The sequence below is a fragment of the Egretta garzetta genome, unplaced genomic scaffold (assembly GCF_000687185.1).
Source record: "Egretta garzetta isolate BGI_Z169 unplaced genomic scaffold, ASM68718v1 scaffold260, whole genome shotgun sequence".
Classification (NCBI taxonomy): domain Eukaryota; kingdom Metazoa; phylum Chordata; class Aves; order Pelecaniformes; family Ardeidae; genus Egretta; species Egretta garzetta.
In genome coordinates, this window is record NW_009258662.1 from 611,068 (window position 1) to 623,861 (window position 12,794).

Consider the following 12,794-nt stretch of genomic DNA (forward strand, 5'->3'; position numbering starts at 1 on the left):
ACCCTTGCCATTCTGTGATTCTGTGAAATCTATCCCCCCTGAATAGTTAGGCAAATGAAAGTTATGAAAAAATCTAAAAAAACCCCCCACCTTTACATTAATGGACTAGGAAGCGGTGCTTAACTGTGTTAAATGAGCTATTTTGTTATGGATGCTCTGGTACGCACCACCATTATGACCTCTAAGCTAATTACAGTCTACCTACTTAGAAGTTTTTAACCTTCTCAGAGCTCTTAGAATGTGACGGGGAGTTGGAGCAGGGCACCTTTTCTTCTGTTATTTATCTGAATTTCTGTGAATAGAAATCCAAAGACTTGCACTACTGCTGTATTGTAATGGTTGGACTTGATGATCTTAAAGGTCTTTTTCAACCTAAATGAAATGATTTTATGATTCTATGATTCAAACATGACTGTAAGCCAGAAAACTGAAGACACAACTAACTTGGTTTTTCCAAAAACATTTTTTTTTCAAATTTGAAAAAATCTGTAAACTGGGATCTATCCTGTCTATAAAATGGTATCTAAATATGAAATTAAGTCACATAAAAATTCTTATAAATATTGGTACATGGCAGTCTTTGCAGAAATCCACACATAAGATAGGTTTAATCGTACGGTGTGTCATATCAAAGCACAAGAGCTCACAACCTAAGAAGTCACACACAAAGGTGGCGGATGAAAGGCAAAGAGTCATCCCATCCGTCTGCACGTTCATATACTAAATACGGTTATTTTTCTTAGTATATGCCTTTGTAAAAAAGCTTCAACAGTCATCAGATCACAGAATAGAATAGAATCGTCTAGGTTGGAAAACCCCTTTAAGATCATGAAGTCCAACCATTAACCTAACCCTGCCATCCCACCACTAAACCCTGTCCCTAAGCACCTCATCTATCCTTCTTTTAAATACCTCCAGGGACGGGGACTCGACCACCTCCCTGGGCAGCCCATTCCAGAGCCTGACAACCCTTTCTGCTGAGATGACTCTCAGCATAGCCATTATATACTGCTGGTTCATAGCTACCAGAAGATCTGGCGTTAAGAACAGAGGAGATGAGAGTTGAGGTTGGTGGGTTCTGTTTCAGGCACAGTAAACTACTCACTTTGAGACTAAGTATAGAGCCCAACCTTCAGAGGGGCAGAGCTTACACTGCCAAACCTTCAGTGGGATTTCTGGCGCCCACCATCACAAATAATCAGTCTTCGACATAAATGTCCCTTTCCTCATTTGTAAAATACAAAGAAAGAGTAGCACAGACTCCACAGGGCTGCTGTGAGATATAATTAATAGTTGTAAAGTACCGAGTTCCGTGGATGAAAGCTGCTAATGCAAGTACAAAGCAATATCAGCTCTGAAATGTATTATACTTCTGCTATAAAAAGTTTTTAAAAAGAACTTATCTATTTTCTCCCAGTATTTTTACTCTATACACGAGCAAAAGATCTTGCACAGCAGTTCATTAAAAAAAAGAATTAACAGCCTATCATAATCTCACACAACCAATCTTCCCCCTGCTACTATCTTACTAAAAATGTCCATATTAAATACAACCTTGGGGCAACTTTTTAAAAATAAATTATTTCACACAGTCCATAAGAAGAGCTGATCTCTAGAAATAGGATAGTTAAATTTATTTAAACACCTATAAATGAAGCTCTAAATGAATTTAATGGTGCATAGTAAATTTAAAAGTTACTTTATGGACAGCAGAATTACCAAAATCTAGTACTATTAATGAAGTTTCTGCAACTAGTCACAAGCCACTCACTGAAAGAACTCAGACCTGCTGAGGAATACAAACAAAGTCCTTTAAAGGAACTTCAGATACATATATTTCTTCAAAGATACCATGATTATATAAAAATCTTTTATCTTTAATCCTCCCCCTTTTACTTCTTTCCTGCTAATCTAGTCAGGGTTTGCTGGGGTTTGTTGCCTCTCAGGACAAAATGTCTCCAGTGTTTTTAAGACAAATAAGTAATAATATTATAGTAAATAAGGCAAAGAAGTCTTCCTTCTCACTTCAAACAAACATGGAAACTCTGGAAATGAAAATAAAATCCACATACTTTAAGATTAAATAAGATTCTTCAGAAAGGTCCCCACTGCTGTAGCACTGAGATGCCACAATACGTGTGGAAGCTTTTTTCTTGTCCACGGGGAAATCAGTATTTATTAATTCTTTCAGGATACAAAATGACTTGAAATGATGAACTGATGAATTTTACACCACCCTTCATTAACATTTCAGATATTTTTGCGCTCTCTTCAGCTTTTATTTGCAGCCTTCTGAGCCACACAGAAGGTGATGAATATTGGCTCTGTGTTACTTAGGAAACTCATTAACCCTCTTGTTGCAGCGGATCTAACCAAGACAGCCATAAACCATGGAGGCTTTTGGAGTTAGAGGAAGGAGTTCACATAAATGAGCTTCTTGTTGGTCCACGTTGTGCAACATCTTACTGCCATAATGTCTGTTTCTTATTTCTTTTTCTCCAGTACCTTACAGCTCATATTCTGTTTTCATCCCAGCTGGTAATCTGCCCTGTCTGGAATAAATTCAAGGGTTACAGCTGAGTACTCACAATATGTTAAGCTGACCTTAGTTATGCTGCCTCTGACAAGAGTAGTCCTCCTTCCTTCCTCCACAGGCAGCCATGAAGCTCTTGGCTCCATGAAGCTTCTTCCCTCCTTGAGCCAATTCTATAGCTGCGTGATGCGTTTAATCAAGGAATCGATCTGTCTGAAAGTTGGTGGGTTTTTTCCCTAGGTTAGTTTTTGGATGGAACCATTTCCTGATCCAGATTACAAATGACTGCACAATCAGAAGAATGAGAGCAACGAGCAGACTAGAAACGCATTGGCAGGAGAGGTAAGTTGGGCATGACCACTTTTTGCAGCAGAATGCACTTCGATTGGAATCATAGAATCGTTTAGGTTGGAAAAGACCTTTAAGATCATCAAGCCTAACCGTTAACCTAACCCTGCCATCTCACCACTAAACCCTGTCCCTAAGCACCTCGTCTCCCTGGCTTTTAAATCCCCCCAGGGATAGGGACTCAACTGCTTCCCTGCGCAGCCCCTTCCAGTGCTTGACAGCCTTTTTGGTGAAAATTTTTTTCCTAATGTCCAACCTAAAATAGAATCATAGAATTGTTTAGGTTGGAAAAGACCTTTAAGATGATCAAGTCCAACCGTTAACCTGACCCTGCCATCCCACCACTAAACCATGTAATTAACTGGAAGTGATCATGAGGCTCCAGCCTTAGTCATTCAAAGGCTAAAAGGCTTCTGTTGAACACACTACTGATCACCTGTGTTTACCCTGCAGTGGGCAGCCCCAAAAGCACTTGGAGTGAGTTTATACGTTGCCTTCACTCATCTTACTACCCCCCTTTCCGTATACGTCTTCATGCTTCTGGCTAACCTGGGGAAGGGAGTAAAGTAAGGTCTCTATGCCATGCCATTTTCTTGTTGCTCAACAGTTTGATAGGCACAAAGCTCTCAGCCACGGACACTTATCTTGCTTGTGATTCATCTGGAATGTATGGGAGATCCTCAGGCCAAAAGCATCCTCAGAAGAGTCAGGCAACTCACTTTCTGCATATTATTGCCTCAGGGCACAGAGTGATGTAAAGTACCTGGAAAGATCTCCATTAAAGATTCAGATCCCGGGGAGGAATCAGCCCAGGAGACTCATTACAGGGAAGCACGCAGAGTTTTCAGAGACAAGCAGTCTCACAGGTTGCATCATTCACAGTTTTCAGTTCTTGGAACAACTAAGTAGGAATACTCTACTGATAAAAACAGTAGTAGCACGTGCCCAGACACAGTACCTGCTCCTGCTCTGCTATTCAAGTCCCAAATGTTATCAAAAACCGCAGGTGGCTCCAAACCCAGGTATGCCTTTACGAGGAAACTCAGCTCTGTGAATGCCTCCTCCGGCTCATCTGCAGAAAGGGTTATGCATTTCAGGGTGGAGAGAAAGGATACATAATGAAAAAAACCAAGCTTTAATCAGTACGAAGGTACAAAGCACAGAAGTCTGACACAAAAATGCGTTCTTAACTCATCCAGCTCATCTCTTTGGGAGAAAAAACTTCATCTTCATAAATAGCACATTTAAGAAAATAATCCAAAATCCATCTCAGTTTCTGCACTCACCTAAATATTCTCCTTCTGCAGTTTGGTTTACTGTGTTTTATTTCTTTAATGCTCTATTTAGATTGTAAGCTCCATATGCTTATGGACAATAACTACAAATACAGTATTTTGTACCACAATGACATATTTCACCATCACTGTGGTGAACCACAAAAATCGCCTCCACAAAAGGGCAGGCACAGGACAAACTAGAAAAGGATTCTTCTCCACTACCCGCTATCCTCAAATCCTAAATATCAAGAAGCAAACATTTGTTTTAATGACATTTCTACCACCCTCACATTCCTTGTTTCAAGCTGGGGGACTTGAGCAAGTTACTAAGCCTAAGAGTCCTACAAGGAAAAGCTTTGCAGCAGCCTCTTTACAGCGAGACATGCACATCAGCTGTCATTTCGACACTTAAAAAAGCCTATCCTGCCCAGAGATAATCGGGTCTGCTAGATCAAAAGCACCTCTGAACTCTGCCCAGAAACCAACGGACAATTAGCACAGATCAGTTTAAGATTCTCATGGGAGACAATACTCAACAAGTGTGCTGCTGAGCTCAAGAGTTGGTTCGCTTTCTAGATGGGCTTAAAGCACAACTTGGACATAGCAGAGTAATTCAGTCCTGACAGATCTCCAGAGCTTTTGGATTCGTGGGACAAGAATTAACTGGGAAAGTCAAATAGATTAAACTGGTGTGCTGAACACCAAATCATGGGACAAGAATTAACTGGGAAAGTCAAATAAATAGATTAAACTGGTGTGCTGAACACCAAATCATTTGCCATCCTTAGTTTAATATTTGCCAGTGGCTTTGTTTGCATAGCAGATTCAGTCCACCTATCGGTGTGACATGAGAAGTCAGATTTATACTATGAAAGAGATAACTTACCCGTGTTGATTACTGCATCAAAGTATCCAGGAAAATCCTGACTTATTTTGATGTACATGTCCACTCTGGAGACTGCCTCTTCAATCTCGGGCCTGCTGAATAATCCTTTCCTCCGCAGATGTCCCTCATATTTTTCTTTGTCCATTGGTACTAACAGGATATATCTGGGTTTAAAGTAGGTATTTTTCAAGCTACGTACACCCTTTAAATTAAGCAGAGAAATGCAATGTTTTGTTCCTGAAACTGAGTGTTACTGAACTTGGAGCTGAGTTTAGGACAACTCTGTACGTATCACAAATTGCTGTCCGAGTAGTACTGGAAACCTGTATCCAACCCACAGGTCTCAAGATCTAGCATAGAATCATAGAATGTTTTGGGTTGGAAGGGACCCCTAGAGGTCACCCAGCCCAACCCCCCTGCAGGAGCAGGGACACCTTGAACCACATCAGGTTGCTCACAGCCCCGGCCAACCTGGCCTGGAATGTTCCCAGGGATGGGGCCTCCATCACCTCTCTGGGCAACCCCTGCCAGGGTTTCACCACCCTCACTGCAAAGAATTTCTTCCTTAGATCCAGTCTAACCCTCCCCTGCTTCAGTTTAAAGCCATCCCCCCTTGTCCTGTCACAGCTGGCCCTACTAAAAAGCTTGTCCCCCCTTTTCCTCTGGGCCCCCTTTAAGCCCTGACCGGCCACAATCAGGTCTTCCCACTGCCTCCTCTTCTCCAGGCTGAACACCCCCAACTCTCCCAGCCTGTCAAGCATCCAGCTTTACAAAACAGGCAAGTTCAAGGTGAAAACATGTGAAAAGCATTATAAGAATAGTAGAACTTTATTCTAAACATACTTTTGAAAGAACCCTTCTAGTCAAATTCCACAGCGATTTAAAGCATCATAGTTCTCACACCCACCAGTTACTGGCTTCTCCTTCTTTTCCATCCTTTTGATTCCATCAGGACCTACTCATTCTGAATGTGTGGATCACTGGCTCACACTATTTTACGGACACACAGCACAACTTATCTGTATCACCACCTTGGCCCTTAGCTTTCCACTATGAACAACCTGACAATTTTCTCCTCAGCTATTTTTCTAAGTGAACGTGCGCAACTTCATCGAGATACAGGAGTATTTATTTTCCTTGCAACGTTACCCCCTCCCCAAACTGGGTATAAGCACAACTCCCCAGCAGAGATGCGATGTGCACATCCGTTACGCTATAGTCAGCTGTCTTAACCTCAAACATTTTTATCAGCAATAAACTATCTTGAATAGGACTTTTAGTAGGCAGACAAGGAAACATTTACATGAGCCTTGTGTCAACTCTGCCACAAGGCCAACGGCTCTGGCTGGCGCTAACTGACAGCTGAGGACCGCAAACATCTATAATCATTTCAGCTAGATCTGAAAAAGGAGACCTGTCTGCACGTAACCAGACAGGTCCACCAAAACAAAGTCTTATTAAATGATGCAGGTCATGGTACCAACCCTGAATTTCCGATAGCTCTCCTTTGCACCGACTCATACTTCGAAGAATCTTTTCTCTTCCCTCTCATTCTATCTACATATAAACCAGAATATCGTAACCATGTAGCCCTGCAATATGGTATTGCCATTGCCATAAGATTTGTACTGAGTTTTCAAGGCCTGAGGCTTGCCCTGCTTGCTCTGAACTTTTCTTGACTTGGCTGTAACTTTGTTTTAACTTGGTTTGGCCGTGACAGCAATTTCTCTTGTTGACCAGGTGGCTATACCTAACTGTTTTACTTTTGTTTATCTTTCTGTGGTACAACCGTAGTTTTATATGGATAGCAGTAACAAGCAGTTACTACCTTGTTCCAGGTAGAATGAGATGTTTATGACTCAACACAATCACATTGCGCAGATAAATACAGTCCTGGAATGGCAGCAAAAACCTTGAGAAATGGAAACGCAGGGCACAGTGGAGACGTCTACAGGCATGAGTTGATAAGAGATGGATCACAGTCTTGACACTAGACACCTCACAACTATGAACATCTTGTTACTGGTCAGTTAAAAAAGGAAGGCCTGGAGCTGGAAAAAGCTGGTTTTAGGGGCAACAAGAAGAAAGAGTATCTAACGTACATAAAGGGCACCATATAATGTATAATATAATATATAATATATATATAATGTATAATAATGTATAAGGTATAATGAATTCTTGTCTCAGGAGTGGTGTGGCCAGCAGGAGCAGGGCAGGGACCGTGCCCCTGTGCTGGACACTGGGGGGGCCGCCCCCCGACTGCTGGGGTCAGGGTTGGGCCCCTCCCTCCCCGAAGGACCTGGGGGGGCTGGAGCGTGTCCAGAGAAGGGCAGCGGAGCTGGGGAGCACATCCCCCCACCAATGATGATGCCAGAGGGAAACCACTAACCTTAGAACCCAAAGGAGCAGTGAAAGGGTGAGCATAACACCAGCAAAACAGATAAAAACCAAGAAGCATGTGTTTCAATTTTAATATTATTATTAATAATTTTTTTTCTGTATATAAGTATTCTAAATGCATTATTCTTCTTCTTTTTTCTGTAATAATTAGACCTAGACTAAGGATGATTCTTGAATTAGTTAAAATTTCCATCATGCTAACAATAAATTCTTGGCTTTACTTCTATATATCTGGTCATATACATATATGATCTTATATATAAAAATGATCATTTTGGGTATTTAATGATAATTGTGGGGAAAAAAAAAAACACCTAAACCAGCCAACAATCAGTGTAGTGTCTGGTGATGAACAAATTACCCAAAGTTAAACGAGACCATGCACATTATTCCACTGTAGTAAACACAGGGAAGGCTACTTCCTTGTCATTGAGGCACTGAAGTGGGTAGGAACAGGGAGGGACTAATATGTCAAATCTGAGCGCTGTTCATTACTTCATCAGAACTGACCGTCACATCCTTAAAGCTGGGGTTCTCCAGAATAATTCTAAAATACAGCCAAATACAAGCAAAATAATGCAAAACCCAATAATAGGCTGAACACGTACTAGATTTTTTTTTTTTCCTGGTTGCAGCATTCTAAGTATGGAACAGTACTTTGATCCCTTCTAAAAATTTCAGGGGGTGATTCTGGGGAAAATTCTATTTATTTTGGTGAAAACTAAAGGGGAGAATTTGGGGCACAGAAATCTCTGCACCCAGCTATGTGACCACCGACTTTCAGCTAGGCCTGTAATTATTCCAAAATTGGAAAACCAACAGAAAGCAGACCCGCATTCCAGCCCAGTAACACCCTCCTCGTCTGAAGTTGCACTGTGAATGGGTTCACCTTCTGATCAAGAAATAACGTAACAAATGATTTGTATGTCCCCGAACTCTGTAGGAATAGGAAGGCAGCCTGTCAACAGTCTGGGGTGAGCAGGGAGGAGAAAAAAGGAAGAGATACAGAAAGCTTCTGGTGTGCCCAATAAATTTGCTGTACAGAGACAACAGGATGAGTGACTGTCTCATATGAAATGAAGATAGTATAAGAAAAGTGACCTTAAAATAAAGAATGGGAGAATACAAGAGTTGACAGTTTGAATCCAAAGAGATATTTGGAAAATAACAAAAGGACTAAAATTTGAGTTTCCTGAATTTGCAAATGAGGTCAAGAAAGGACTCCTTGAGTTGAAGACGTCAATTCATTTAACATAGCTGAAGTACCTCATTTTTTTTTTTTTTCAGTTAACAGCACAGGGTTATAGAGAAGATGTGATAAGTATTAGATCCTACTTCCTTTGACTCCCCAGCCTGAATGACTGGATAACCAGCAACAAGTGCAATAGAGAGTGGTCTTTGGTGGGAGAAAAGGTGTGCTTATATTTCTGAAAGCATAATGAAACCCATCAGCCCCTCTGCCACCACACGCCCTTGGTTGGACCGTGCAGCTCCTTCCATTGCTCTGCAGGTATTGGTGGCTACACAAGCAAAGGGAAAGCCCTGAAACAGAAGAGGTTTCAGTTAAATATGAGGAAGAACTTCTTGACTTTGAGGGTGACCAAGCCCTGGCATAGGCTGCCCAGGGGGGCTGTGGAGTCTCCTTCTCTGGAGATATTCAACCCCCACCTGGCTGATGTCATAGAATGTTTTAGGTTGGAAGGGACCCCTAGTGGTCATCTAGTCCAACCCCCCTGCAGTGAGCAGGGACACCGCTAACTGCTCCTGCAGGGGGGTTGGACTAGATGTCCTCTAGGGGTCCCTTCCAACCCAAAACATTCTATGATTCTATGATTCTAACTAGATCAGGTTGCTCAGAGCCCCACCCAACCTGGTCTTTTCCTGTGCACCCTGCTCTGGGTGAGCCTGCTTGAGCAGGGGGATTGGACTGGATGGTATCCCGAGGTCCCTTCCAACCCTTGCCATTCTGTGATTCTGTGATTCTGTGAACGCACTTACTCCAACTTATAACTGTGTGTCAGAACTGCAGCACCTTCACTAACTGGAAGTGTAGAGTCAGCAAGATTTAACTTTTCAAATTTGTGTCAGTCTCCTTTATCAGTGAAAGATATACTCTAGATTAAAGGGAGTGAACAGCTCTAAATTTTTAGTCTCAGCCCACAGACCATAATTAAAATTTCTTTTAATAGTGCTAAATCACTTTTGTTATGAGCCTCGCAGAAGATAACGGACTTCAATAACTTCTATTCGGATACATAACTCACCATTATTGTTTCTCATCTGCTAGCAGAGCCCACAGTCATACAAGACTGTGCATAATTACTACGTGATCTTGAAACTTCAGTGACAAAGGAGTTTCTTAGCTGTCTGTCCATGACAGTTGCTTCGGTAATATCCAGTAAAAGTTATGGTCACTGCCTATGTCGCTGGGTTAACCTCCTTATGAATAAACATGATGTTCCATTAAGTTCTTTCTCCTAAATTATTTGACAACACATCTACTTTGTGAAGAATTGACAGCTTTAAAAGGCACCCCATTCCATCATATTTAGTCTTCTCCTATTTTTCTTCCTTTGGAAATTTAGGCTCTGTCTGGCAAGACAACAAACACGCTCAATGCCTACTGCAATCAGTGGAGGCTGAGGGTGATTCACAGTTCTCACAAGACCGAGGAAAAAGAGGAAATGGAACTACACCGAGATGAAGTTATTAATTTGCTGTTTAACATCAGCCAAGTAACAGGCACTTAAGAACAGGATTGCAGCATTAAATTGTGGACCATTTGAGCAAGGAGCTACTGATTTTTTAGCGCTGACATGCTGCTATTCTGTTATTTCTACGTTTACATGCAAGCCAGTAAATGCGTACAGATTTCTTTGGGCCAAAGGGAACTAAAACTCCTTATGAACACTAAGGTTCTTAACTGAAAACTAGTTTTTTGATCACCAGTTTCACAGACAAAATAATAATCCTAACATTAATTCAATTTAGTATCGATTTTTGCTCAAGTCTCCCTAGTCTATCCCCTAACTCTGGATGCACAACTTCAGATCCTACGTTAGCACTGCAGTCTCCTACATTTCCTTTTACACCTACTATTTTTTCCCCCACCTACCATGGACTGTAGCAGTGCCTGTTACCTTGTAGTAATCCCCCAGAGGTAGAGCTGAGCCCTATGAACACAGTAAAACCCAGCAACTCTCAGCATCACACCGTGGGCACTCTGTAGAGTCTTTCATTTTGGAAACTCATATAGACGGAACTTATTTTGTAGAAATGGAAGGAAATGGAGCATGCCTTTCCTTTTTCTCACCTCAACCCCTAGCTAGTAAATCTTGAGCGAAGATAATGAGAAGTATATAATTAGAAAATTAGCTAAAAATTTATTCTTTTGGGATTCCAATAGATAGGTTTTGACACTTTGTTTGCGACCTAGTTTCTTAACGCAGAAAGACTTCTGAGATCCTGCCATCTGTGCATGTGCACTTGACAAACCTCAGAGACAGTAATCTCTCAGAGAGATTGCATCTTTTAATAGTTCTGCCCAAAGTGTTGCCTCAGGCCTGCACACCCCCTCCATTGCTTCATCAGCAGAGGAGAAGCATGGCATTCTTTCAGGGGTGATCAGTAGGCATGCAGCTCTAGACTAGTCCCACTACAAGCTGCAGATGGGTGGAAAGGACGTGGTTGAAAAGCTGAGGATGGTGTAATGGAAAGTACTGGGGATGTGGTGGGGAGATGAGGCTGCTGAAGACTGAAAAAAACAGGCCAGGAAATTTTAAGGAGCCAGCAGAAGGATCCATCTGACTAAATGTGGGTGTCTATAAAGGGAGCGGTGTGGTTTACATATAGAGTGCTACTTGATACAGGCAGGGGAGTTAAAAATGCTGTTCGTCTGACCAAAGAACTCTCTCTCCAGTGGCTGTAATGCAGCCCACACAACTAGTTCAAATGTATCAGCAGCAGCTGTAGGCTGGGAAGAAGGCTGTAGGATGTCTCTTGCATCAGTAAGTGGCTACGTCTAGGCAGTTGAAACAAACCTTAATCAAACTGCATTAAGTCCTCCCCAGGACGGTTCTCACAGAACAACTCATTCAAAAATGTTTGGGTAATAAGCAATCCTTACCTCTATTTCTAAGTGAACACAGGTTGCAAGACCCTCTCTGGCAATTGACTCTACAGTGTCTCTTCCAAGTCCGTAGTAATAGCCACTGTAGTTAAAGGTTGCTATAAACTTCCCCTGAAATTCAAAACAGCAAGTATAATGACAAAAGAAATATTTTATCTTCCTTTAAAGAGCAGAACCACTTTGGACTTCCTTGCTTTCTCTCCCTACAAAGTCTCCCTGCCTAAATCATCAATGCTAACGAGGCCAATGGTAGCACAAAATTTGCAGGGAAGAGCACATAGCCAGTCCTGCAGGGTATGGGCTTCTCCATTGTTCATAGATAAAAACCCACCAGTGTCTTGAAAACAAGCTGCTGACAGGTTACAGCTTTCATTGGTTATTCATTGCCACTGTAAAGAAAGCAAGATCTAAAGCAAGGGGCATCCTTCTTTTGACATTACATCAAACCATATGGCCGTGCCGTATAAAATAGACGATGTCAAAGAAAAGAGAGGACAGAAACAAATCTGCAAGGAGAACGTATAATTGGCCAAGAAATTTCAAAGTTAAAACCTGACAACTGAAACTTTGGTTCCCAGTAGTACGTCTAGAGAGATGCAAGCAGATTAGATCCTTTTAAAATTAAACTACTTGATTACTGAGAGTTATCATTAAGGACCAAATCAGTTGCTTAAGACTCTGTTGGCTCCCCTGTTTGTGTATGTACAAATAATGAGCTCAGTTGTGGCTTTTCAAGCCAAAGTTTTATTGCAGGCAGCAAAAGGCATCAGAGACAGTAGCTGGAGGCACACTGCCTTCAGAGAGAAACACAATGCCCTCAGGGTGAATTTGCTAAACTTTAAAAGACTGCATTCCCTGCAGGGTTGCTGGAAGGTTTTGAAAAAAGAAAAAAAAATAAAATTAAAAACCCCAAAAGATGGCAGCTATTTTTTTTCTTTCCTACACACACAATAGATACTTGCATAGGAAAATAAATTTATTTCTACATTATACTACTGTTTAAAGATTCCAGCTGACCATTATGCCCATTTAATGGTTTTGATATACGCATACAGGAGAAAAGAGAGCATAAATATACAACAAATTTGTGGTTTCCGAGTATGAACTTAAGCCACATAACTGTGAGTGAATAGAATGCACACACAGACACAAACTAAATATTAAAAAAAAATAAAAATCAGAACCAGACAGAAAAGTTGAGTTCACTCGGGGTGTAGG

General features: G+C 41.4%; 1 protein-coding gene across 1 annotated transcript in view; it reads right to left on the reverse strand.

Moving 5' to 3' along the window:
• LRGUK (leucine rich repeats and guanylate kinase domain containing) overlaps positions 1-12,794 on the reverse strand; it is a 57,733-nt gene that overhangs the window by 19,117 nt on the left and 25,822 nt on the right. Inside the window, exons 13-15 of the mRNA XM_035903888.1 lie at positions 11,574-11,687; positions 5,045-5,246; positions 3,840-3,953 (exon numbers count right to left, since the gene is read on the reverse strand). Of these exons, the coding sequence (XP_035759781.1) occupies positions 3,840-3,953; positions 5,045-5,246; positions 11,574-11,687 (430 nt within the window). The remainder of the gene's footprint in view (positions 1-3,839; positions 3,954-5,044; positions 5,247-11,573; positions 11,688-12,794) is intronic.